The 27810-nt window shown below is 44.7% G+C and overlaps 1 protein-coding gene across 8 annotated transcripts in view; it reads left to right on the top strand.

The window, feature by feature from the left end:
- Positions 1-27810, top strand: part of fance (FA complementation group E) — a 42963-nt gene that overhangs the window by 9849 nt on the left and 5304 nt on the right. For 5 of the 8 annotated variants that reach the window (XM_078197839.1, XM_078197842.1, XM_078197840.1 and 2 more), the window contains exons 2-8: positions 6756-6968; positions 11132-11783; positions 17819-17863; positions 19198-19251; positions 20582-20725; positions 22552-22675; positions 24600-24675. In XM_078197839.1, coding sequence (XP_078053965.1) covers positions 6756-6968; positions 11132-11783; positions 17819-17863; positions 19198-19251; positions 20582-20725; positions 22552-22675; positions 24600-24675 — 1308 coding nt within the window. The remainder of the gene's footprint in view (positions 1-6755; positions 6969-11131; positions 11784-17818; positions 17864-19197; positions 19252-20581; positions 20726-22551; positions 22676-24599; positions 24676-27810) is intronic. The other 3 variants (XM_078197845.1, XM_078197847.1, XM_078197846.1) reach the window with 1 other exon arrangement.

Genomic DNA, 27810 nt, shown 5'->3' with positions numbered 1-27810 from the left:
AGAGAGAGAGAGAGAGCGGGTAAATACTGGAGAGAGAGAGAGTGGGTAAATACCGGAGAGCGAGAGAGAGAGCGGGTAAATACCGGAGAGAGAGAGAGAGAGTGGGTAAATACCGGAGAGAGAGTGAGAGAGCGGGTAAATACCGGAGAGAGAGAGAGAGCGGGTAAATACCGGAGAGAGAGAGTGGGTAAATACCGGAGAGAGAGAGAGAGAGCGGGTAAATACCGGAGAGAGAGCGGGTAAATACCGGAGAGAGAGAGAGCGGGTAAATACCAGAGAGAGAGAGCGGGTAAATACCGGGGAGAGAGAGAGAGAGCGGGTAAATACCGGAGAGAGAGAGAGAGAGCGGGTAAATACCGGAGAGAGAGAGAGAGTGGGTAAATACCGGAGAGAGAGAGAGAGCGGGTAAATACCGGAGAGAGAGAGAGCGGGTAAATACCGGAGAGAGAGAGTGGGTAAATACCGGAGAGAGAGAGAGAGAGCGGGTAAATACCAGAGAGAGAGAGAGAGCGGGTAAATAACGGAGAGAAAGAGAGAGAGAAAGCGGGTAAATACCAGAGAGAGAGAGCGGGTAAATACCGGAGAGAGAGAGAGCGGGTAAATACCGGAGAGAGAGAGAGAGAGCAGGTAAATACCGGAGACAGAGAGGGAGCGGGTAAATACCGGAGAGAGAGAGAGCGGGTAAATACCGGAGAGAGAGAGTGGGTAAATACCAGAGAGAGAGCGGGTAAATACCGGAGAGAGAGAGAGAGAGCGGGTAAATACCGGAGAGAGAGAGAGAGCGGGTAAATACCGGAGAGAGAGAGAGAGAGAGAGTGGGTAAATCCCGGAGAGAGAGAGCGGGTAAATACCGGAGAGAGAGAGCGGGTAAATCCCGGAGAGAAAGAGAGAGAGCGGGTAAATACCGGAGAGAGAGAGTGAGTGGGTAACTACCGGGGAGAGAGAGAGAGTGGGTAAATACCAGAGAGAGAGAGAGAGAGAGTGGGTAAATACCGGAGAGAGAGAGAGTGGGTAAATCCCGGAGAGAGAGAGAGCGGGTAAATCCCAGAGAGAGAGAGAGCGGGTCAATACCGGAGAGAGAGAGCGGGTAAATACCGGAGAGAGAGAGAGAGCGGGTAAATACCGGAGAGAGAGAGCGGGTAAATACCGGAGAGAGAGAGCGGGTAAATACCAGAGAGAGAGAGAGAGCGGGTAAATACCAGAGAGAGAGAGAGAGCGGGTAAATACTGGAGAGAGAGAGAGTGGGTAAATACCGGAGAGAGAGAGAGAGAGTGGGTAAATACCGGAGAGAGAGAGAGTGGGTAAATACCGGAGAGAGAGAGAGCGGGTAAATCCCAGAGAGAGAGAGCGGGTAAATACCGGAGAGAGAGAGAGCGGGTCAATACCGGAGAGAGAGAGAGAGAGAGAGCGGGTAAATACCGGAGAGAGAGTGGGTAAATACCGGAGAGAGAGAGAGCGGGTAAATACCGGAGAGAGAGAGTGGGTATGTACCGGAGAGAGAGAGCGGGTAAATACCAGAGAGAGAGAGAGCGGGTAAATACCGGAGAGAGAGAGGGAGAGAGCGGGTAAATACCGGAGAAAGAGAGAGCAGGTAAATACCGGAGACAGAGAGGGAGCGGGTAAATACCGGAGAGAGAGAGAGCGGGTAAATACCGGAGAGAGAGAGTGGGTAAATACCAGAGAGAGAGAGCGGGTAAATACCGGAGAGAGAGAGAGAGAGCGGGTAAATACCGGAGAGAGAGAGAGAGCGGGTAAATACCGGAGAGAGAGAGAGAGAGAGAGTGGGTAAATCCCGGAGAGAGAGAGCGGGTAAATACCGGAGAGAGAGAGCGGGTAAATCCCGGAGAGAAAGAGTGAGAGCGGGTAAATACCGGAGAGAGAGAGTGAGTGGGTAACTACCGGGGAGAGAGAGAGAGTGGGTAAATACCAGAGAGAGAGAGAGAGAGAGTGGGTAAATACCGGAGAGAGAGAGAGTGGGTAAATCCCGGAGAGAGAGAGAGCGGGTAAATCCCAGAGAGAGAGAGAGCGGGTCAATACCGGAGAGAGAGAGCGGGTAAATACCGGAGAGAGAGAGAGAGAGTGGGTAAATACCGGAGAGAGAGAGCGGGTAAATACCGGAGAGAGAGAGAGAGCGGGTAAATACCGGAGAGAGAGAGTGGGTAAATACCGGAGAGAGAGAGCGGGTAAATACCAGAGAGAGAGAGAGAGAGCGGGTAAATACCAGAGAGAGAGGGAGAGCGGGTAAATACTGGAGAGAGAGAGAGTGGGTAAATACCGGAGAGAGAGAGAGAGAGAGTGGGTAAATACCGGAGAGAGAGAGAGTGGGTAAATACCGGAGAGAGAGAGAGCGGGTAAATCCCAGAGAGAGAGAGCGGGTAAATACCGGAGAGAGAGAGAGCGGGTCAATACCGGAGAGAGAGAGAGAGAGAGAGCGGGTAAATACCGGAGAGAGAGTGGGTAAATACCGGAGAGAGAGAGAGCGGGTAAATACCGGAGAGAGAGAGTGGGTATGTACCGGAGAGAGAGAGCGGGTAAATACCAGAGAGAGAGAGAGCGGGTAAATACCGGAGAGAGAGAGGGAGAGAGCGGGTAAATACCGGAGAAAGAGAGAGCGGGTAAATCCCGGAGAGAGAGAGAGAGAGCGGGTAAATCCCGGAGAGAGAGAGGGGGTAAATACCGGAGAGAGAGAGGGGGTAAATACCGGAGAGAGAGAGCGGGTAAATACCGGAGAGAGAGAGAGCGGGTAAATCCCGGAGAGAGAGAGAGCGGGTAAATACCGGAGAGAGAGAGAGAGAGAGAGTGGGTAAATACCGGAGAGAGAGAGGTATTTACCCGCTCTCGCAAATTAATTGAGAAAGAGCCAGAAATTGCATCGAACCCCTCGGGCTTTATGACTGACTGAATGTATCATAGAATCATAGAAACCCTACAGTGCAGAAGGAGGCCATTCGGCCCATCGAGTCTGCACCGACCACAATCCCATCCAGGCCCTACCCCCACATATTTACCCGCTAATCCCTCTAACCTACACATCTCAGGACTCTAAGGGACAATTTTTAACCTGGCCAATCAACCTAACCCGCACATCTTTGGACTGTGGGAGGAAACCGGAGCACCCGCAGGAAACCCACGCAGACACGGGGAGAATGTGCAAACTCCACACAGATAGTGACCCGAGCCGGGAATCGAACCCGGGACCCTGGAGCTGTGAAGCAGCAGTGCTAACCACTGTGCTACCGTGCCGCCCACTGTGCGCCCGTGCCGTACACAATGAATATTACACATAGTTAATATCACCATTGTACTGAAGCTCCTCATTGTGCAACATGTGTCGAGAATTTGAATATTATTACACTTTGTGTGACAACCATTTACGAATGTTCTTTTAGGTATTTTAGGAATAAAATGGGCGGCACAGTGGTTAGCACTGCTGCCTCACAGAGCCAGGGACCCGGGTTCGATTCCTGGCTTGGGTCACTGTCTGTGTGGAGTTTGCACGTTCTCCCCGTGTCTCCGTGGCTTTCCTCCGGGTGCTCCGGTTTCCTCCCACAGTCCAAAAGTCGTGCTGGTTAGGTGGATTGGCCATGGTAAATGTGTGGGGTTACGGGGAGAGGGCCTGGGTAAGATGTTCTGTCAGAGTTAGTGCAGACTAGATGGACTGAATGGTCTCTTTTGCACTGTAAGGATTCTATGAAAGTACTTTTGCAAAAGAAAGGTGGGAAAGGCAGAATTACCCATCTGTCAGTTTCTAACTACCCTCTCTTGCCTTATTAATGTTTTAATGGAGCTAATATTAAAATGAATATTAAATGCTAAAATAATACAATGTAAAGCTCAGATTTGAGAATCCAATTATTTTAATTGTAAATACAATCTTTGTTGTAGCATAAGGCAATGTGAAATAAGGTGTTGATAGAGGGAAAGGCTATCATGAAAAATAACAGCTGGGAAATGAAAAGAGAAAGCATTCTTTTGATTTGATTTATTGTTGTCACATGTATTAAAGAAAATTACAGCACAGGAACAGGCCCTTCGGCCCTCCAAGCCTGCACTGACCATGCTGCCCGACTTAACTAAAAACCCCTACCCTTCCGGGGACCATATCCCTCTATTCCTATCCTATTCATGTACTTGTCAAGACGCCCCTTAAAAGTCACTACCATATCCGCTTCCACTACCTTCCCCGGCAGCGAGTTCCAGAAACCCACTACTCTGTGTAAAAAATCTGCCTCGTACATCTCCTTTAAACCTTGCCCCTCGCACCTTAAACCTATGGCCCCTAGTAATTGACTCTTCCACCCTGGGAAAAAGCTTCTGACTCTCCACTCTGTTCATGCCCCTCATAATCTTGTAGAATTCTATCAGGTCGCCCCTCAACCTCTGTCGCTCCAGTGAGAACAAATCAAGTTTCTCCAACCTCTCCTCATAGCTAATGCCCTCCATACAGGCAACATCCTGGTAAATCTTTTCTGTACCCTCTCCAAAGCCTCCACATCCTTCTGGTAGTGTGGTGACCAGAATTGAACACTATATTCCAAGTGCGGCCTAACTAAGGTTCTATAAAGTTGCAACATGACTTGCCAATTTTTAAACTCAATACCCCAGCCGATGAAGGCAAGCATGCCATATGCCTTCTTGACTACCTTCTCCACCTGCATGGCCACTTTCAGTGACCTGTGTACCTATACATCCAGATCCCTTTGCCTATCAATACTCTTAAGGGTTCTGCCATTTGCTGTATATTTTCTATCTGTATTAGACCTTCCAAAATGCATTACCTCACATTTGTCCGGATTAAACTCCATCTGCCATCTCTCCGCCCAAGTCTCCAGCTGATCTATATCCTGCTGTACCCTCTGATGGTCCTCATCGCTATCCGCAAATCCACCAAACTTTGTGTCGTCCGCAAACTTACTAATCAATCCAGTTACATTTTCCTCCAAATCATTTATATATATATTACAAACAGCAAAGGTCCCAGCACTGATCCCTGAGGAACACCACTTGTCACAGCCCTCCATTCAGAAATGCACCCTTCCACTGCTACCCTCTGTCTTCTTTACAGTGAAAAGTATTGTTTCTTCATGCTATACAGACAAAGCATACCGTTAATAGAGAAGGAAACAAGAGAGTGCAGAATGTAGTGTTTACAGTCATAGCTAGGGTGTAGAGAAAGATCAACTTAATGTAAGGTAAGTCCATTCAAAAGTCTGATGGCAGCAGCGAGAAAGCTGTTCTTGAGTCAGTTGGTACATGACCTCAGACTTTTACATCTTTTTCCTGACGGAAGAAGGTGGAAGAGAGAATGTCTGGGGTACATGGGGTCCTGAATTATGCTGGCTGCTTTGCCAAGGCAGCGGGAAGTGTAGACAGAGTCAGTGGATGTGAGGCTGGTTTATGTGATGGATTGGGCTACATTCATGACCTTTTGTAGTTCCTTGCGGTCTTGGGCAGAGCAGGAGCCATACCAAGCTGTGATACAACCAGAAAGAATGCTTTCTATGGTGAGAGTCATAGCTACATGTAATATTTCTACAGTCTTCTGAGAAAGTAGAGGCATTGGTGGGCTTTCTTAACTATAGGGACCAGGACAGGTGGTTGGTGATCTGCACAATTAAAAACTTGAAGCTCTCGACCCTTTCTACTTCATCCCCTTTGGTATAGACAGGGGCATGTCCTCCACTATGCTTCCTGAAGTTGATGACAATCTCCTTCGTTTTGTTGAGATTGAGGGAGAGATTATTGTCGTTGCACCAGTTCAGCAGATTCTCTATCTATTTGCTGTGCTCTGTCTCGTCATTGTTTGAGATCCGACCCACTACGGTGGTGTCATCAGCAAACTTGAAAATTGAGTTGAAGGGGAATTTGGCCACACAGTCATAGGTGTATAAGGAGTACAGTACGGGGCTGAGGACACAGCCTTGTGGGGCACCGGTGTTGAGGATTATCATGGAGGAGATGTTGTTGCCTATCCTTACTGATTGTGGTCTGTGAGTTAGGAAGTTCAGGATCCAGTCCCAGAGGGAGGAGCCGAGTCCCAGGCCACGGAGTTTCTAAATCCTGCTTCACACACTGACTGTGGGTGTGTTGAGGGCTACTTCTGCATTTGCTGCCTTGTAAAGAAGGAGAGTGAGATTGAGGGAAGGAAATTGCAAGAACTGGACAGAACAGGATAGAAAAAAAGTAACTAAAACTGCAAATGGGCGGCACGGTGGCACAGTTGTTAGCACTGCTGCCTCACAGCGCCAGGGACCTGGGTTCCTGCCTCAGGTGACTGTGGATTTTGCACATTCTCCCCATGTCTGCATGGGTTTCCTCTGGGTGCTCCATTTCCCTCCACAGTCCAAAGATGGGTGGGCTAGGTGGATTGGCCCATGCTAAATTGTCCCTTAGTGTTCCAAGATGTGTAGGGGGATTAGAGAGATAAATAGTGGGGTTATGGGGATAGGGCCTGGGTAGGATTCTCTGTCGGAAAGTTGGTACAGACACAATAGGCCAAATGGCCTCTTCTGCACCGTATGAAATAGGAGAGGGGAGTATAACAGAAAAACAAGGAAGCCTGCACAATTCCCGTCTTGCCTGAATAATAGATACGGCAGCGGAGAATCCAAAACAGCAGGAGACGTGCAACAGGCAGGGTCAAGGGAGAAAGGAAGAACTGGGAGAACAGTAGTTTGTGAGGAAGATATTTTAAAATGCTGCCATGTACAAGATAATTTTAAATCAGTACTTGTTTCTTATCTCTGATTTTTTAGGAGCATGAAGGGCTATAAGGAGCTGCTGGAGCAGTTTGAGAAACCATTCCAAATCCTGCTTCACACACTGACCATGGGTGTATCGGGAGCTACTGCTGCCTTTCACATTCTGCATCGTATCCAATCAAAGCAACCTCTCCATTGGAGAACCTTTACCGAGACTCTGTGTCAGCCTGAGCCGTCATTAGAAGGGAAGGCACAAACACTTAGTCTGTAAGAACCTTTAATTGTGACCATTTCTACCAAATGTGAGACATGTTTAGCAAAATTTACTCCCCTGCATTTTTTCCACACTTTTGAAATCATAGTTCCGTGCACATGGATAGTATTTAAGCTTCACATGAAAGACTTGACCTAACACAGGCTTGTCAGCCAGTTGATAACACTGTTGCCAATACATTAGAAAGTTATAGGTTGAAGAACCACTCCAGAACCGGAGTACAACAACCTAGGCTGACAATCCAGTGCAGTACAGAGGGAGTACAGTGGTACTGTCTTTTGGAAACTACATTAAAACGAGACTCTGTGTGATGTCTCAGATGGATGTAAAAAATCCTGTAGTGTTACTTTGAAAAAGAACAGGAGAGTTATCCCTGGTGTCCAGCCCAATATTTATCCCTCAATCAGAAAACATTGTCTTGTTATGATCACAGTAATGTTTGCGCGAGTTTGCTGTAAACATAATGGCTGCCAAGTTTCCTACATTACAACAGTGACTACACTTCAAAAGTGCTATGGGGGTAGCACAGTGGTTAGCACTGCTGCCTCATATGCCAGGGACCCGAGTTCGATTTTGTCCTCCGGTCACTGTGTGGAGTTTGCACATTCTCCCCATGTCTGTGTGGGTTTCCTTTATATGGAAATATAAACGCGGAAGTACATTCTTTAATATGTCATCTTTAAGATCAGTCTTTAAATCAAGGCCTTAGCTGTCCTTTAAGGTGGATGTAAAAGATTTGGTGGTGCTTTTAAGGAGCAGGGATCTTGAATAATATTTATCCCTCAACTTGAACCATGAAAAACTATTGCAGTTTTTGGGATCTTGCTGTGCACAAAATGTCAGCTTTGCCTAGGACAGTGACTACAGTTCAAATTTGAATTTTTCCTGAAGTACGTTGAGATGTCCTGAAAGGTGCCATGCATGCAAGTTTTTTCCCGAACCTTTTGATTTCGAGTCATTTTTTTTTGTCTTCAGTTTTTCCCTCCATGTCATTTACCCACATGTTTGCCAAGAGGACAGGATGGGTACTGACTTGCTCTTGGACATCTGCTGTTGACTCAACTTTGAGGAGATCCATAAAATATATATTGTGACGTTAGTTCTCCTTGAATTGTTAATGCCTTTCCGTCTCTCAATGATTCTTTGTGACTTTCTACATTTGTTAGGGGCCATCGTCTTTGCTTGTATTGTAGTTGCCTGCGCCCATTTGGTGTCCATTGTGTTTTTACCTGAGGGACTCAGATTTATTTATTTTTTATTCATTCATGGGACATGGGTGTCGTTGGCTGGCCAGCATTTATTGCCCATCCCTAGTCGCCCTTGGAGGGCAGTTGAGAGTCAACCACATTGCTGTGGGTCTGGAGTCGCATGTAGGCCAGACCGGGTAAGGACAGAAGATTTCCTTCCCTAAAGGACATTAGTGAACCAGATGGGTTTTTCCGACAATCGACACTGGTTTGATGATCATCAGTAGATTCTTAATTCCAGATATTTTTAATTGAATTCAAATTTCAGCATCTGCTGTGGCAGAATTCGAAACTGGGTCCCCAGAACATTAGCTGAGTTACTGGATTAATAGTCTAACGATAATACTACGAGGCCATTGCCTCCGCCTAATGATGTGACAACACTATAGAAATGTAAATTGCTGTATCTGGGAATGATAAAAACAAACCTGTCTCACTATACATAGCAAAATCAGAGGCTGGGAATCCAGCAGTAACTAATTCAGCTCCTGATTCCCCAAAGCCCATCCACCATCTACAAGTCACAAGTCAGGTGTGTGCTGGAATACTCTCCACTTGCCACGATGAATGCAGCTCCAGCAACACCCAAGAAGCTTGACACCATCCAAGACAAAGCAGCCACACCCCATCCACTACCTTAAACATTCACTGCCTCCAACACTGATGCACGGTGGCGGCAGTTTGTACATCCACAAGATGCCCTGCAGCAACTCACCAAGCTTCCCTCAACAGCATTTCCAAACCTGTAACCTCTGCCATCTGGAAGGACAAGGTCAGCAGGTACATGGGAACACTACCACCTGCAGATTCTCCTCCAAGCCACACACAATCCTGTCTTGGAAATATATTACCGTTCCTTCACTGTCACTGGGTCAAAATCCTGAACTGCACTGTGGGTGTACCTACAGCACTTGGACCATTCGAGACTCCTCAGATACTGAAGCAGTCCATGTTCAAATGCAACAAGATCTGGACAATATCCAGGCTTAGGCTGACAAGTGGCAAATAACATTCGCGCCACACAAATGCCAGGCAATGACTATCACCAATAAGAGACACTCCAACCACCGCTCTTTAACATTCAATGGTGTTACAATCACTGAATCCCCCACTATCAACATCATTGGGGTTACCATTGACCAGAAACTCAACTGGGCTCACCACAAAGTGGAGATGCCGGCGTTGGACTGGGGTAAACACAGTAAGAGTTTTAACAACACCAGGTTAAAGTCCAACAGGTTTATTTGGTAGCAAATGGCATTACTGTGCTCACCACATAAACACAGTGGCTACAAGAGCAGATCAGAGGCTAGGAATACTGCGGCGAGTAACTCACCTCCTGACTCCCTAAAGCCTGTCCACCATCTACAAGGCACAAGTCAGGAGTGTGGTGGAATACTCCCCACTTGCCTGGATGGGTGCAGCTCCAACAACACTCAAGAAGCTTGACACCATCCAGGACAAAGCAGCCCGCTTGATTGGCACCATATCTACAAAAATTCAATCCCTCCGCCACCAATGCTCAGTAGCAGCAGTGTGTACTATCTACAAGATGCACTGCAGCAATTCACCAAAGATCCTTAGACAGCACCTTCCAAACCCACGATCACTTCCATCTAGAAGGACAAGGGCAGCAGATAACTGGGAACACCACCACCTGCAAGTTCCCCTCCAAGTCACTCACATCTTGACTTGGAAATATATCGCCGTTCCTTCGCGGTCGCTGGATCAAAATCCTGGAATTCCCTCCCTAACAGCATTGTGGGGTCAACCCACAGAACATGAATCAGCGATTCAAGAAGGCAGCTCAACACCACCTTCTCGAGGGCAACTAGGGATGGGCAATAAATGCTGGCCAGCCAGCGACTCCCATGTCCCACGACCGAATAAAGAAAAAAGTTCAAGAACGTAGCTCACCAGCAACCTCTTGGGAAAATTAGTGATGAGTAACAAATGCTGGTCTTGCCATTGATGTTCACATGTCACAAAAGAGTAAGTAAAAGAAAAGGAGAAGCGAATTGGAAGATTGAAGCCAACTCTTTGGCCATGATACCCAAAGCCTACATGGTTAATGGTGGCTCACTAGAAACGCAATGGCTAAATGAGTTTGAGTTCTGCCTTTATCGTGCTGACTCACATTGGAGTACAATTCTATTGTCGGTGGCCATCTTCTGACTTTCCCAAATTCATTCTTCATGTTTGAATTTGAACGGCGAGGGCGATCAAACATACCAGCTGAGCCAAACCCACCTTTAGATATGACTGATATAAACATATGGCCAGCAATGATCACTGTGGATTAGGTAGAGTACCCTGACAGATTCCCACTCCTTCCCCACGTGGACCCCCCTCCCCATCATGAGATCAGCTAACTCAGTTGGGACCAGGACCGGAACCTGGAAGTTCCTTGTCTGTAAGATTTAGTCCCACAATAGCAGTGCATTTACGTACAACGTGGAACCGATTAAAGGTGTCTTTGACCTTGTCTGTGTGGTATTGCACTGAATGGCTGCTCTTCCAGCCTTGTTTTAATTCTTAAATCACTTCATCATTCATTCGAAACTAGATTGAGATTATCAGTAGTCATTTTGTACAGGCAGCCAATAGACCAGACCCTCAGTGATCAGTGCAATTTTCATTTGAACTCAAGTCCCAGAAATGAAAGTGCCCTCCCATCATCTCTGCTCATCCTATGTCAGTGATATGTAATTAAAATATGAAATACTGGCTGGGCTATAAATTATAAATAGGGTAAGTGATATCCTCTGGCATTTCCAATGTTTCTGCAAAAGGCACAACAAGGTATGCTGGGGTTATGTCTAAAAACATTAGAGTTTGAGAGAAATTGTGGTAACAACGCTATGACTCACAGCCGAGTTCTAATGGTTTTATTGTTTGCTCTCTTTTAGAAAACCACTGTTTTATCTTTTACCAGTGATGGTCAGAAGAAATCTTTTATCATTTCTTCACCTGGGGAATTCTGTTGTGCCTAAAGACTGTCTGCATCATCTCATCGTACAGCTGAGGCAGAACCCAGATGCTGATCTCTGGACACAGGAATTAATGGACGTCCTGGAGCAGGACGTGGAAGGGCAACTGTGTTGTTTGGTGCCTCATTTATGTACAGAGCAATCTGAGCAGCGATTGAAGAGCCTCTGTCAAAAGTTAGCGGGGGGTTCTGAAGAGCGCTCAGATTCTGGGAAAAGGTTTGGGTGGTACTTTAGTCAACAACAGAAGAGCGGCAGTAATGACTTCCGTGAAGATACGGAAGACAAGTCAGTGTTAACAGAGAACCCTAAAAAACGGAAAACGTTCAGGAAAGATGCATCTCCTTTAGGTGATAGTGAGCAAAGTGCAACAAAGAAAATCAAATTGACACAGGACATTGTCTGTTCCGACTCCCTTATGGGCACCGAGAAGCAAGATCTCACCACAATGCCTGAGAGCTTGGAACATGAGCAAATTATCTGTCCACAAGTGCAGAACAAGTTGGATATTGAGGTGGAACAGAAATCACCTCTCAACACAGAGAAAAGTCTTGATTTGCCAGAGCATGTCAAGGTACACATCACCTTTATCCAATTGTATGTTGGACAGAAGCTGTTCATTGCAAGTTGCATGTATGATTTATTTCATCCAGTGTTGTGCAGTTTATCTCTCCAGCCCCTTACACAGTTGGATTTTTAAAAAGCTGGTATTAACATTTCGGAAATACACATTTTTCAGACCAACGCGCAGAGGCTTGTGATTGGTTTGTATTCTGAGGGTGACCCATGTTGTTATCTATGATGTACTGCAATAGGAAGGAAAGGCAGACCCATAAGATGGGAGGGAGAGGAGGAGGATGGAAGAGTAACCCAAAGCTCCTTCCCTTCCATCTAGCTCCTCACCTTTGAAGTATCAGTTTAGTGCAGTGATGAAGCTCTCAACTGAGTCAGAAGATGTTATATTCAAGACGCACTCCAGCACGATTTAGGCTGTACTGCAGTACACCACCAGTACTGTCAGTCACCATCAACTGCTGCATTCATCATTGCAATGCCTGTGCCAATCGGAATCCACTTATCAACCAATCAGCATTCTCTTCGCATGCAGTTTTTTCCACCTTATCCTGGTCTTCACGCTAAGTGAATGCAAGGCAAAAAAACTTATACGCATCTCCTTTCTTCAGCAATCTCGTGCGTTTAATCACAACTTTATGATCACCCCCGGTGAAAGCCTTTGTAAAACCTGTTGTATTAATCGTTTTGGTTGTTCCCAGTTTATCAGTGTTTTTTTTTTATAAAGCAAGTTCACATTAACCACTGCCAATCTTCCAGCCTGGCTACTGTAGGAACCACTTAGTCATGAACTGCTCCACAATCTTGGGGAAATGGTCTGCCAAGGCAATGGGACGTAGCTTGTCAGAGTTGCTCGTTGTTACTTTGGCACTGGAGCCATTGTTTGCTTCCATTGGTGTGGAGCGTCTCCCTCAGCGACTGAAGTAATGAAGATGTATAATAGAACACTAAACACAGATAAAGAGTCAGATAAGCTTGGCTGGAACTTTGTCAGGACCTGCTGGTTTTCCAGGTTTAAATGGTTTAAGGGAAGGTGACAGCCTAGTGGTATTATCACTAGACTACTAATCCAGAAACTTAGCTAATGTTCAGGAGACCCGGGTTCGAAACCTGCCACGGCACATGGTGGAATTTGAATTCAGTAAAAAATATCTGGGATTAAGAATCTATTGATGACCATGAAACCATTGTTGATTGTTGGAAAAACCCATCTGGTTCACTAATGTCCTTTAGGGAAGGAAAATCTGCCGCCCTTACCTGGTCTGGCCTACATGTGACTCCAGAGCCACGGCAATGTGGTTGACTCTCAACTGCCCTCAAGGGCAACTAGGGATGGGCAATAAATGCCGGCCCAGCCAGCCAGCATTTATTGTCCGTGTCCCATGAATGAATAAAAAACTCTGAAGTACTTTCAGAAGACTTCCCAGGATCACAGGAGGTTTTTCGTTTCAGTAAAATCATTGCTAATTGGGGAAAAGTCCAGAGATGTCATATCACGGGCAATATCTGTGACATATTAATGGCATTGGTGGAGAGGGACTGGAACTGAGCTCCATTAGGAACTGCAATGATCTGAGAGGACCAGGAACTAAAACTTTCACTTCCCCATCTCTTCAGACTCTTCCTTCTGCTGTCCTTTCCACCATCAGTTTCCTTCTTCTTTTCACCCATCTGCACGTTACTGTTCCATTGACCTTGCTATCTTACAGTTGCTGGTTAATATGACTATTAATGCTAACTACTTTTGTTTGTGGGATTCTGTCCCTTCAACTCGCTCTCTTTCTGAGCCTGAAAAATCACCCCCTAATTTCTCTCCAAAACGCTTGCTCTGATGTTTCAGACTGGCTTCGTATCCACATCTTTTCTAAAAATAAATCGTTCACCGGATGTGGGCAGCGCTGTCAGTGCCGGCATTCATTATCCATCACTCTCCATCAGTCAACTCTGTCAATCCACAATAATCAGAGACTCCTGCAGTGCAGAAGGAGGCCATTTGGCCACCTCCCACCCAGCCCTATTCCAATAACCCCACATATTTACCTTACTAATCCCCTGACACTAAGGGCAATTTAGCACGGCCAATCACCTAACCTGCACATCTTTGGACTGTGGGAGGAAACCGGAGCACCCGGAGGAAACCCACGCAGACACGGGGAGAATGTGCAGACTCCACACAGACAGTGACCCAAGCCGGGAATTGAACCCGGGTCTCTGGCGCTGTGAGACAGCAGTGCTAACCACTGTGCCACCATGCCGTCCCCGTCGTATCAATAATCTTGCCTTCACTTTCAATATTCTTACTCCTGGACCCTGACTGCTTCCAGTCCCTTATAGTAATCAGCACAATGGGACCATGTAGTGGCAATGTGTGACAACCCATTCTGAGATCTTCTGAAACTGCTCCCTCTCTGCACCATGATCTTGATATAGAAACATAGAAAACTACAGCACAAAACAGGCCCTTCGGCCCCACAAGTTGTGCCGAACATATCCCTACCTTTTAGGCCTACCTATAACCCTCCATCCTATTAAGTCCCATGTACTCATCCAGGAGTCTCTTAAAAGACCCTATTGAGTTTGCCTCCGCCACCACTGACGGCAGCCGATTCCACTCGCCCACCACCCTCTGTGTGAAAAACTTCCCCCTAACATTTCCCCTGTACCTACCCCCCAGCACCTTAAACCTGTGTCCTCTCGTAGCAGCCATTTCCACCCTGGGAAAAAGCCTCTGAGAGTCCACCCGATCTATGCCTCTCAACATCTTATATACCTCTATTAGGTCTCCTCTCATCCTACCTCTCTCCAAGGAGAAAAGACCGAGCTCCCTCAGCCTATCCTCATAAGGCATGCCACTCAATCCGGGCAACATCCTTGTAAATCTCCTCTGCACCCTTTCAATCTTTTCCACATTCTTCCTGTAATGAGGCGACCAGAACTGAGCCCAAGTGGGGTCTGATGAGGGTCTTATATAGCTGCATCATTATCCCCGGACTCCTAAACTCAATCCCTCGATTGATAAAGGCCAGCACACCATACGCCTTCTTAACCACCTCCTCCACCTGCAGGGCCGATTTTAGAGTCCTATGGACCCGGACCCCAAGGTCCCTCTGATCCTCTAACGTAGTAAGAGTCTTTCCCTTTATATTGTACTCCTTCATCCCATTTGACCTGCCAAAATGGACCACTACGCATTTATCTGGGTTGAAGTCCATCTGCCACTTCTCTGCCCAGTCTTGCATCCTATCTATGTCCCTCTGTAACTTCTGACATCCCTCCAGACTATCCACAATCCCACCAACCTTCATGTCGTCGGCAAACTTACCAACCCATCCCTCCACTTCCCCATCCAGGTCATTTCTGAAAATGACAAACAGCAAGGGTCCCAGAACAGATCCCTGGGGCACACCACTGGTGACCGACCTCCATGATTCCAGTGTAATTCAGGGAGCGAGAACAAGCCTAGACTCTTCCTATCACTGGTCTTCATGCACTTTAAAACGTTTAAGAATGTGAAAAATGGCATATAGTTGCAAGTTTTTTCTTTATCGCTTGAGTTCAGTACTTAATTAACTATGAAGTCATTTGTAGGTCACGAAAGGTACCATAAGTATGTGAAATTGACCTTTATTTGTTATGTTCAGACAACTGTGACACTGCATTATTCACTGGTGCTTTATCTATTAGATTGTCTGCAGGCTGCTGAATATATGCTACTACTTAACAACAATTTGCATTTATATAATGCGTAGTGGTCCATTTGGGGCGGCACGGTAGCACAGTGGTTAGCACTGCTGCTTCACAGCTCCAGGATCCCGGGTTCGATTCCCGGCTCGGGTCACTGTCTGTGTGGAGTTTGCACATTCTCCTCGTGTCTGCGTGGGTTTCCTCCGGGTGCTCCGGTTTCCTCCCACAGTCCAAAGATGTGCGGGTTAGGTTGATTGGCCAGGTTAAAAATTGTCCCTTAGAGTCCTGGGATGCGTAGGTTAGAGGGATTAGTGGGTAAAATATGTGGGGGGAGGGCCTGGGTGGGATTGTGGTCGGTGCAGACTCGATGGGCCGAATGGCCTCCTTCTGCACTGTAGGGTTTCTATGTTTCTATATAGTGCCTTTATCATGGTAAAACCTCTGAAGGTGTTCGACTCCAATCAATTTCCATGACAGCTGCTAATACTGGTTGCACTTAACTCCCAAGCCTGCATTCCTGTGCCTTCCCCAGGTTCCACTCTCACTACCACTAATGGCCTCTCGTCTGCCTCCCTGTATTCTCCATCATCGTGTTAAATGTGAGGAGCCCATGGGCATCTTTGTTTGCCCTCTGAGTCAAAGCTACATACTTAACTGCCTTTACCGTGTGCACTCTTGCTTCCTGCTCCTCTTATCCTGTCTGCCAAATAAGCCTCCACTGCCTTCACTCTAAAGGAGTATTCTTCTCAGCCAAAAAACGCACCTTGTGGTAATCCTGCAGATTTCCTTGACAGATTTGCAGGAGTCTTCGTTCTCCCAGACCAGGAAACCTTAAGCCAATGTGCAGTCCTTTACCTTTTCTTCTGTCATGAAGTGGCAACGATCGTGGCTTAGGTGCTGAACACAGAAGGAATCGCACTGATATTAAACATAAACCTTTCCTAAGATGACCCTAAATAAGAGAATCGGCATCATCTTCCACAACCAGTGATCAGAAGGGATAGTTTGAAGTGGGTGAGGAAGATGTAGCGAGTTGCAATTACAATTAGACATGATTCACAATTGTTACAGGCAGGGGGAAGGGGAGACGATGGCCTCGTGGTATTATCGCTAGACTATTAATCCAAAAGCTCAGGTAATGTTCTGGCAATCCGGGTTCGAATCTCGTCACGGCAGATGGTTGAATTTGAATTCAATAAAAAAAATCTGGATTAAGAATCTACTGATGACCATGAAACCATTGTCGATTGTCGGAAAAACCCATCTGGTTCACTAATGTCCTTTAGGGAAGGAAATCTGCCGTCCTTATCTGGTCTGGCCGACATGTGACTCCAGAGCCCAGCAATGTGATTGACTCTCAGCTGCCCTCAGGCAACTGGGGGTGGGCAATAAGTGCTGGCCCAGCCAGCAATGCCCATGTCCCATGAATTTAAAAAAGGCCATTTGGCCCATCATGTCTGCACCGGCTCTTCAAACAAGAACATTACTTAATGCCATTCCCCTGCCTTTTCACCTTACCCTTGCACATTGTAAATAGATTAAATCTACATTAATATCTCAAGATACTTGAGCTAGTAACACTGAATATTACATTGAATTCAGTGCGCAATGTTCTGCTATTGTCATTTGCACAGTAAGTAGAATTGGATTAACCATTATCTTGTAAATTGAGTTTGTGTCTATATATATGCCCTGTTTGTGAACACAGCTCCCACTCACCTGATGAAGAGGTAGTGCTCCGAAAGCTTGTGGCTTTTGCTACCAGATAAACCTGTTGGACTTTAACCTGGTGTTGTGAGACTTCTTATTGTGCTTATCCCAGTCAAACGCTGGCATCTCCACATCATTGTCATTTGCTCCAGAGGTGACGCTGTAAAAGCACTTTGCTGTATTTGTCCTTCGCAGGCTGAAACATGTATATTTCCTCCAGCTCCCTGTGCAATCAAAGGAGATTCACTAGTGTAATTACAGTGGAGCCCCGTTATAACACGATGGTTGGGGTCCGTAAAAGCGGGGTCGCACTAAATTTGCCAATTATTAGTGGGGGGGAAAGGGTCCAATGACACCATCGTGTTATATGCGAATTTGCGCTAAATCGGGGCGCGTTAAATCAGGGCTCCACTGTACATACTGAAAACGTTACATTTAGATGTAAGAAACATCAAATCGTACTTAAAATGGAGACTAGTAATCCCCAGGGAGGGAGAGCTAAGGGCTTAGGAATCAATTGGAGTCCCTTATTTAAAGAATGGGAGATCGTTACGTGGAGTATTTGAGAGAGCAAACCTTGCTGATTTTGTCTTTCCAAGTTACTAAAGCTGCTGATTGATGTATGTTCTGTTTTTTTTAAAGTCTTCAGTATCCAGGCTGAGGGATCTGTTTGAGGCTGACTCAGAGGTAAGTGTTCTGTTAACTTTTTTTAAAATTGCTCCAATTGGAGGAGGCTGTTATTTAAATTGTACATAGAAACGTTCTAGAGTCTTCTGTTTAATTGCCCATGTGCAGCAGTGCTTCAACTTCGAGAAAGTAAAGCCGGCTCCTCCGTCAGATTAATACTGCAAGAGTTTTAACAACACCAGGTTAAAGTCATCTCCATCTGAGGAAGGAGCAGCGCTCCGAAAGCTAATGGCATTTGCTACCAAATAAACCTGTTGGACTTTAACCTGGTGTTGTTAAAACTCTTACTGTGTTTACCCCAGTCCAACGCCGGCATCTCCACATCAAGATTAGTACTGGACAGGAAATAACCTTTTACTAATGTGGTTGTTCATATCACTCATTTTGGGACCCATTCATGGTTCGTGCCATCCAGCAGCAGAAACATGCAATGTATTTAGCTTTTCCAATAATTAAACTAGACAAGTGAGTTCAGGACACACTCCTTCCATGAACCAGGATGATGGAGAAGGGACCACACATGCTGCTAGTGCATTCCCCGTAGAACTATTGGGTTTTGCAATGGATTATGTCTCCCCATCCATTCAGTTCCGGGATTATCTGGGTTACAAGCAAATTACTGCAGATGCTGAAATCTGAAACCAAAAGAGAAAATGCTGGAAAATCTCAGCAGGTCTGCCAGCATCTGTAAGAGAAAAGAGCTGACGTTTCGAGTCCAGATGACCCTTTGTCAAAGCTTTGAAGGGTCATCTGGACTCGAAATGTCAGCTCTCTCTCCTTACAGATGCTGCCAGACCTGCTAAGACTTTCCAGCGTTTTCTCACTTGTTATCTGGGTTACACTTGCTTTACTCTGAGTTGAATTGATTTATTATTGTCACGTGTATTGATATGCAGTGAAAAGTAGTGTTTCATGCGAGCTATACAGACAAAACACACTGGTCGTAGAGTACATAGGGGAGAAGGGAAGGAGTTTCCTCTCCCAGTTATGAAGCTCTGTCTGGTTGCTGGGATGCCTAACAATGATGATGTGAATTAAGCACTATAATTATATGATGTCTCATCAGTTGAAGTGGAGAAGGGAGCGTTGAACATTAGAGCCAGCTGCTAGCCAGGTACAGATGTATTTTTATTTGCTTCTCTATCTGTGAAAGTTCTTTTGCAATTGGGCCTGATAACTGAATTCTGCTGTTCTGTTAATTGCAGCCCAGTTATGACTGCTGATTTATTTCTGAAATCAAATTATTGTAATGGTTTGCAAGTCGAAAGATCAAGTGGTTGTTGCACTCTGTAAACTACTCCTAATGATTATTTTTTACTTTCCTCTCCTTTCAGAAGTTGGGGACATCTCAAGAACTAGATATCTTGAATGAATGTGATCCAAGCCAGGTAGGACCAGAGTGTTTCCTCCTATTACAACTGCATTTCACATTTCTCACCGGCCTAGACCTTCTGTTTTGGGGAAACTCTGATAGGGTCAAACTCCTCCCTACCCAGGAGATGCTTTCCTGACCCCGGTTGTCATTGGGGCTCACAGGTAATTAACATGACAGTGCTTAGAATGAGCATTTGCTCAGCAATAACCTGCTCAGCAAAGCTCAGTTTGGGTTCTGTTAGGCCTACAAAGCTCCAAACTTCATCACGGCTTTGGTCCATATGTGGACGTAAGAACTTAATTCCAGAGGTGTAGTGAGAGTGACTGTCCTTGACAACAAGGCAGCTTTTGACCAAGTGTGGCATCAAGTAAACCTTGTAACATTGAAGTTAATGCAAACCAGGGTGAAAATTCTGCCCACGTCCCCCAGAAGATTAAATGAAGGAGCTCCCAGTCATGGCAGATTTAGGCTGGAGGTTTGTTGTGACAGCCTTTGGGGCGACTGGAAGGGGTAGAAGGCAATGATGAGCTTTGTAAAGAAAATGGCTTTCTTTTGTGCTTCTGCTCAGACCTTTGCATATCCACTCGCAAAGCACTTGCACAGGCCCCTTGTGTTGTGCCCCTCTGCTCACCTGAGAATGCTGGAGACTGGGCCCTAATGGCAGCTCTTGAGTTCAGTGTTTAATCAGGGCATGAGGCAGACACATCTTGCTGTACCAGGACTATCCTCTAAAAGAGGAGGAGGAAGCAGTCTATGTGCCCCCAACCCCCCAAATCCAAAAATCATTTAAAGACCCTCCCAGTCCAAATCTACAATTGGCAGATTGGGACCACAGTGTGTGGTTTCTCAAAGAGCCAATGCTTTTTATGTGCTTAATGTTTAAGGAAAAATGATCAGGATTTAATTTTCCATCTGATAGATTGTGATAATTAATCTATTGTGATAATTAATTTGAATCTGAAAACACTTTGCATAAACCAATTCAATTTAAAGTCCTCGGGTATGGTCGATTGATATGAATAAAGTAGAGCAATTAGTAGGGACACGGTCCAACTCGTACCTCTCATCAGATTGCCGAGAGCTGAGGAAGATGCGTTTTATTTTTTTACACTCCTTTTTATTTCTGTGTAAGCAAGTGAATGGAATGGAAGCACAGGGTTAGTTTCAGAATTGCGACAGTGCAGGCTTTGTTTGACTGAGCATATTAGCAGAATTTCCAGGTTACATCTGTTCAGCAAAGTAAAATACCACAGTGCACATATCTTTCCAGCAATGAATCTGTAAATCTTTACCTTTGTTCTTAAGGTTTTCAATAATTAATTTGCACATTACATTCCTTGTAGCTGGAGAAACTCTGCTTATTGTTGCGGCTGTCCAAACTCCCAGAGCACCTCCTGCCCCTGGCCTGCAACAGACTGATCTCCTTGTCATCTGATCTCAGTTACAGTAATGCGACTGTGCTCACTCGGAACCTCTTCTTGACAAGGGTATGATCATTCGGTGCCATACCATTTGCAATCGCTGTTTTGTTTTCCCTTTCCCAGCTCCTCCACTTTGATTGCATCCCCCTTTTAGCCACTGAAACCTGAATTGGCTCCTCTGTCATCGCAAGCAACATTGGACACCAGAGATTGCGAGGGTACAAATGACAAGGAAATGTTAAATAAGGTTAGGTATGGGCAGACATATTGCGGGTCCTGTGTTAGTCCCAGCAGGAAATCCTGCAAATGGAGAGAGTGAGTGAGAAGGAGCCGGGGGAATAATGGTTCCAAAGAAGTTTTCTCTGTTCCAATTTCTCTAATGAGGGTGGGATCATGTTGATACTAATTTTAATGTTTGATTTGCCCTACCTCTGACACTACAGTTTATATATGTATTAATGGTGCCTCACAGCAAGACTAGGGTACTGCACCAATTGAGTATTGAGTTGTCTTGGGTTAACTTCCAAAGTATTAGATCCCATGCAGGGGCAGTGAAGATTTAGATTTATGTATATATATGTGTACTGATAAAAATGATGTATAGCTCTCCTTTCGGCTCAGGTGATTAAGGTAGTGTTTAACCGAACCATAAAGATTCCTTAGTTTTTTACAAATAAGAAACCATAAGACATAAGAGCAGTAGAACCATTCAGCCCATCAAGTCTGCTGCACCATTCAGTGAGATCATGACTGATCTGATGTGATAATCCTCAACTCCACTTTCCCACCTTATCCCCATAACCCTTCACTCCTTTACTGATTAAAAATCTGATTATCTCAGCCCTGAACATACTTAACCAAGCCAGCCTCTCTAGTTCTCTGTGGTAAATAATTCCACAGATTCACTACCTTCTGAGAGAAGAAATTCCTCCTCATCTCTGTTTTAAATGGGCCACCCTTTACTCTGAGTTTATGCCCTCTTGGTTCTAGACTCTCACACAAGGGGAAGCAACCTCTCAGCATTTACCTTGTCAAGCCCCTGAGAATCCTAAATGTCTCAATAAGGTCGCCTCTCATTCATCTAAACACCAATGAGGCTCAAACCTACTCAACCTCTCCTCATGAGAAAATCCCTACATATCCAGGATCAACCTAGTGAACCTTTCTCTGGATTGCCTCCAATGCCAGTATATTGTTCCTTAGATAAAGAAACCATGTCTGTTCACAATATTCCAGGTGTTTTCTCCTAGTGCCTTTAAAGTTTCAGCAAGACTTCCCTATTTTTATATTCCATTCCCTTTGAAATCAAGGCCAACATTCCATTTGCCTTCCCTGCTGAACATTAGTGCGAGCTTTGTGTGATTTATGCATGAGGATCTCCAATCTCTCTGTGCTGCAGCTTTCTGAAGTCCTTCTCTATTTAAATAATATAAGTCCTCTACACCATTAAAGTACGGCCTTCGGCCCATCCAGTTAGTGCCAGTTCTCTGTGTAACAAACCAGTCATTCCCATTCCTCTGTCTCTCCCTGTAGCCTGTAAGTTTATTCCCTCAGGTGTTCATCCATTTTCCTTTTGAGACCATTGATCGTCTCTGCTTCTGTGGGCAGCGAGTTCCAGGTCATTGCCACTGAGCATTAGTTGATTGCAATCAGTTTAACATTAGATATGTCCATTGCTATCCAGTGATCCTCTGCTGAAAGTGTGACGAGGAGAGGGATGCAGCACTGTGATGCCATCCACTGTCAAATAGCACATCACCCATTTTCTGTACTGACACATGAAGAAAGGCCAGTAGATGAGGCACCAGAAACTGTAGAATCGTGTTTGCAAAAGGGTACGGCCTTTGTCGATGGGGGTAAATAAGAAATAACTAAGTGGATTGTGTATATAGGTACTCTCGTTGACGGAGCCTGCCTCACGTTTTCTAATGGCTGCCATCACTTCATTTTGCAAGAAATATGCACGTCCATCCTGCAGTGCTCTGATTGGACCCCTCCTTCAAACTCCAGACATAGGTATGGTCAGATTTGAAAGACTACAGGAGATGTACTGATAAGGACTGTTGTCACTGGTTTGACTGAGTAAAATAGCCCCGACTATAGTCACACATGAACTGATGGTCTGTGCTTAAATTATTTTACTCCTCTTTGTCTTTTCCGCTTTCGAAATGCGCATCAAACTGATATTTGCCATAAAAAATTCCCCTTTCAGAAAGACTAGTCAGTTTATCACTGCACTGATCTACACCTTGCTGTCTGCATGATAGTGGCTAGGAATCTGTACTCTGTGGAACAAGACACGTGAGCAGTACGTAGGAATTGATGGATGGGAGATGACGGGTGTCCATCTATTTCACTTGCTACCATCCTGGCAGTCGCATGATATAACCATCCAAATAGCAATCAATCTCTTATTAGTCTACAACACACCTAGACACATGAGGCAACTGTAAACCCACAACAAAGCAAAGCTTTGGGGGATTGTAGGTCCAATATCACCTGTTTGTGCTATAGAAAACATACTGCATGTATACATCTTTTCTCAAGTTACTCGTGCATTGTATCTCAAAATATTATCTTCTGAAAGAAATCCAATGTGTATCAATAGGCTGCCACTGTTATCTTCGAATTCAATAATTAATACGATTGAAGTTGCAATCTCTAAAATGATCTGTGTCACCAGTTATAAATGTAAAATCTGCTGAAGTAACATCCTCCACAATGATTCTACTCTTAAATCAACAACTAGGTGGTGTTGAAATGTACTCCGAGTTGGCACATTAAGGGTTGCATTGTTCTGGATTGTTGTATCAATGTTAAATTCCATCTAAAAGATGTGTTTACAGTGTCACTGCAGTTAACAATCAGAGCGCATCTTCCCTCATTGTTGAATCTTTCCTCATCTTACTCTGAAACCTTCTTTCTGAAGCTCTGCTGATGGCCGACTAAGGTTAAAAGCCCAATTGTGGGCACGTATCTGTATCTTTCCACACTGCGCAAAAGTGCATTATGACAAATTTCAGTAATGCAAAAGCAAAATACTGCAGATGCTGGAAATCTGAAATAAAAACGGAAAATGCTGGATAAGCTCTGCGGGTCTGGCAGCATCTGTGGAGAGAGAAACATATTGAGTCCATATGACTTCTTCAGAGTTAAAGTGGGATAGAAATGTGATGAATTATATAGTTGGAGAGGGTGGAGCAGAATAGAAGGTCAGGGATAGGTGAGAGCTAAGGAGAGATTGACAAAGATGTCATGGGCAAAAGACAAATGGGGTGTTAATGGTAGCATTAAAGACTAAATAAGGTGCTGATAGTGCCACAATAGTAAGATAGCAGAATGTGTTAATAGAACAAAGGTCAGTGCTCAATGAAAGCAAAGCAGAAGAACAAGTGACAGATGGCCCTGTAAGGGAATGGGGTGCAGTTTGCATTGGGACAAACAGAGAAAAAGATCAAGATGGAGGACAAAGTTCACAGTTTAAAATAGTTGAACTTAATGTTGAGTTCAAGTCTGTACAACTCAACAGTGATTCCACCAACTTTAGACTGAACTTTCATCTTGACCCCTTTCCTTTGTTTGCCTCAGTGCAATCACCCTGCCCCACAGGGCCATCTGTCACTTGTTCTTTAGTCTTGCTTTCCCCGACCTTCTATTCTGCTCCACCTCCTTCAACCCCTTCTCCCCCTGTATAATCCATCACATTTCTACCCCTCTTCAGCTCTGAAGAAGTTATACGGACTCAAAACGTTAAGTCTGTCATTAAAAACGGCAAATGCTGGATAAACTCAGCAGGTCTGGCAGCATCCATGGAGGGAGAAAGAAATTTCAGTCTTGATCACCTCATCAGTAACCATAAAGTTTTGTTCTGTATCTCACATTGTACTGAAATACAGTATTTGCTTTTGCCTACGGTTTTATGTTTCTGTGTTCTTTACAGGATATATTCAAGTGGAGCTGATTTGCAGACTTACAGAAGACTGCCTTGAACCAGAACATCTAACAGTGACTTTTGGGTTGAGTTACTCTATTGATAATTAAAGTTTACGTTGCATGTATATCATGTATATTCCTCTCTCTCAGAACATATCTGAAACTATCCATGCAGGTAATGAAATAGAAGAACAAAATCTTTCACATGCTGTAAAAGCCACCATTCTCTTCAGCATTTCCAATTTTAATTGCATTTCCCTTGTCAAGTCCCCTGAGAATCCTGTATGTCTCAATAAGGTCGCTCTCATTCTTAACTCCAGTAAGTACAGTTCTCCTACTCAACCTCTCCGCATAACAGACTCCCTCTATGCCTGGGATCAACCTAGTGAACTTTCTCTGTCACTATATCTTTCCTTAGATAAGGGGACCAAAACTCTTCACACAATTCCGGGTGTGGTCTAACTAATGCCTTGTATATACTCCATTCCCTTTGAAATAAAAGCCAACATTCCATTTGTCTTCCCTATTACCTGAACTTGCGTTCTAACTTTTTGTGATTTATGCACGAGGACCCCCAAATCTCTCTGAGCTGCAGGTCTCTGCAGTCTTTCTCCATTTAAATAATATTCAGCTCCTTTATTCTTCCTACCAACATGCATAACTTCACATTTTCCTACATTATATTCCGTTTGCCATGTTTTTGCCCACTCGCTTAACCTGCCTATATCCCTTTGTTGACTCTTTGTGTCCTCACCACTTGCCTTCCCATCTGTCTTTGTGTCATCCGGAAACTTGACAATAATACATTCACCTCCCTCATCCAAGTCAATATATATTGTAAATAATTGTGGCCCTAGCACTGATCTCTGTGGCACTCCACTAGTTAAGGTGGCCATCCTGAAAATGCCCCTCATAATGTAAGCATAAGAGTATAGTTGTCCAATTACAACTTGTGCACGTCTACCTAATTATAATATCACCAAGCACTTATTTCTTTCTATTTATTACCTTCCAGACACAATTATGATAGCTATATTTCTAACCAGTAGTATATCAACCCCTCATGTCCTCCCATGTTCATTGTCCCTTGTTAGGACAGATACTAACAAGGTACAGCTACTAATTTCCTACTTTCCATTATCAATTACCCAGATGCACTTTCTATAGGATCAGTACTCATTTTGTTAGCTATTTTCTTATTTAATTATCTACAGAAACTCTATCTTTATATTTTTGTTATCTTTCACTCGTACTCTAATTTTTAACTGTCATTCTTTGCTGTTCTTTACATTCTGTCCAATCTTCTGACCTGCTTTTTCTTTAAATATACTATCCTTAACTTTTTTTGTTAACCACGGATGCTAGATCTTCCCTTTGGAATGTTTCTTTCCCTTTGGAATGTATTTATTCTGTGCATTCTTAAAAAAAAACCTTTAAATGTTTGCCATTGCATCTGTTCTGACCTGTCCCTTAACCTGATTTCCTGGTTCACTTTAGTTAGCTCTATGTTCATGCTCTCATAATTTCCCTTATTTAAGTTTGAAATACTAGTCTTGCACGTACTCTTCTCTCCCTCAAACTGAATATAAAATTCAATCCTATTATGATCACTGCTACCTCGGAGTAACTCCATTATGAAGTTAATACCAGGTATTTACTGTTGAGAAAAGCATGGATGTTAGGGAACTTGGGGAAGTAAATAGTGATGTCTTGAGGAGTGTACATATTACAGAGAAGGAGGTGCTGGAAGTCTTAAAGCACATCAAGGTAGATAAATCCCCGAGACCTGATGAAGTGTATCCCAGGACATTGTGGGAAGCTAGGGAGGAAATTGTGGGTCCCCTAGCAGAGATATTTGAATCATTGATAGTCACGGATGAGGTGCCTGAAGATTGAAGGGTGGCAAATGTTGTGCCTTTGTTTAAGGAGGACTGCAGGGAAATTGGCTTGATGACAGAAGCCAGAGGGTGGTTGTAGAGGGTTGTTTTTCATACTGGAGGCCTGTGACCAGTGGTGTGCCTCGGGAATCGGTGCTGGGTCCGCTGTTATTTGTCATTTATATTAATGATTTGGATGAGAACTTAGTAGGCATGGTTAGTAAGTTCGCAGATGACACCAAGATTGGTGGCATAGTGGACAGTGAAGAAGGTTATCTAGGATTGCAACGGTATCTTGATCAATTGGACCAATGGGCTGACGAATGGCAGATTGAGTTTAATTTAGATAAATGTGAGGTGATGCATTTTGGATGATCGAGCCAGGGCAGGACTTACTCAGTTAATGGTAGGACGTTGGGGAGAGTTATAGAACAAAGATATCTAGGGGTACAGGTTCATAGCTCCTTGAAAGTGGAGTCACAGGTGGACAGAGTGGTGAAGAAGACATTCGGCATGCTTGGTTTCATTGGTCAGAACATTGAATACAGGAGTTGGGACATCTTGTTGAAGTTGTACAAAACATTGGTACAGCCACACTTGGAATATTGTGTACAGTCCAGGTCACCCTATTATAGAAAGGATATTATTAAAGTAGAAAGAGTGCAGAAAAGATTTACTAGGATGCTACCTGGACTTGGTGGTTTGAGTTATAAGGAGAGGCTGGATAGACTGGGACTTTTTTCTCTGGAGCATTGGAGGCTTAGAGGTGATCTTGTAGAGGCCTATAAAATAATGAGGGGCACAGATCAGCTAGATAGTCAATATCTTTTGCCAAAGGTAGGGGAGTCTAAAACTAGAGGGCAGAGGTTTAAGGTGAGAGGGGAGAAATACAAAAGTGTCCAGAGGGCAATTTTTTCACACAGAGGGTGGTGAGTGTCTGGAACAAGCTGCCAGAGGCATTTGTAGAGGCGGGTACAATTTTGCCTTTTAAAAAGCATTTAGATAGTTATATGGGTATAGAGGGATATGGGCCAAATGCGGGCAATTGGGACTAGCTTAACGGTTTAAAAAAAGGGGAGGATGGACAAGTTGGGCCGAAGGGCCTGTTTCCATGCTGTAAACCTCTATGACCAGGTCTAGCATAGCCTGCTCGCTAGTTGGCTCCAGAACATGATGTTCTAAGGGACTATTGCAAAAACATTTTATGAACTCCAGGGTCAAACTGCCCGCCATGGGAATCATAGCCGGCGGACACAGACCATGCAAAGGTCTGTTAACCCTCCGGCGGGATTTTCCAGTCTTGGGGCAAGTCTAACCGGAAACTCCCACCCCCCATCTCTG

The sequence above is a fragment of the Mustelus asterias genome, chromosome 25 (genome assembly GCF_964213995.1).
Source record: "Mustelus asterias chromosome 25, sMusAst1.hap1.1, whole genome shotgun sequence".
NCBI classification, from domain to species: domain Eukaryota; kingdom Metazoa; phylum Chordata; class Chondrichthyes; order Carcharhiniformes; family Triakidae; genus Mustelus; species Mustelus asterias.
Note: the sequence above shows the minus strand (reverse complement) of the source record. Positions and strands in the feature narration are given on the sequence as shown.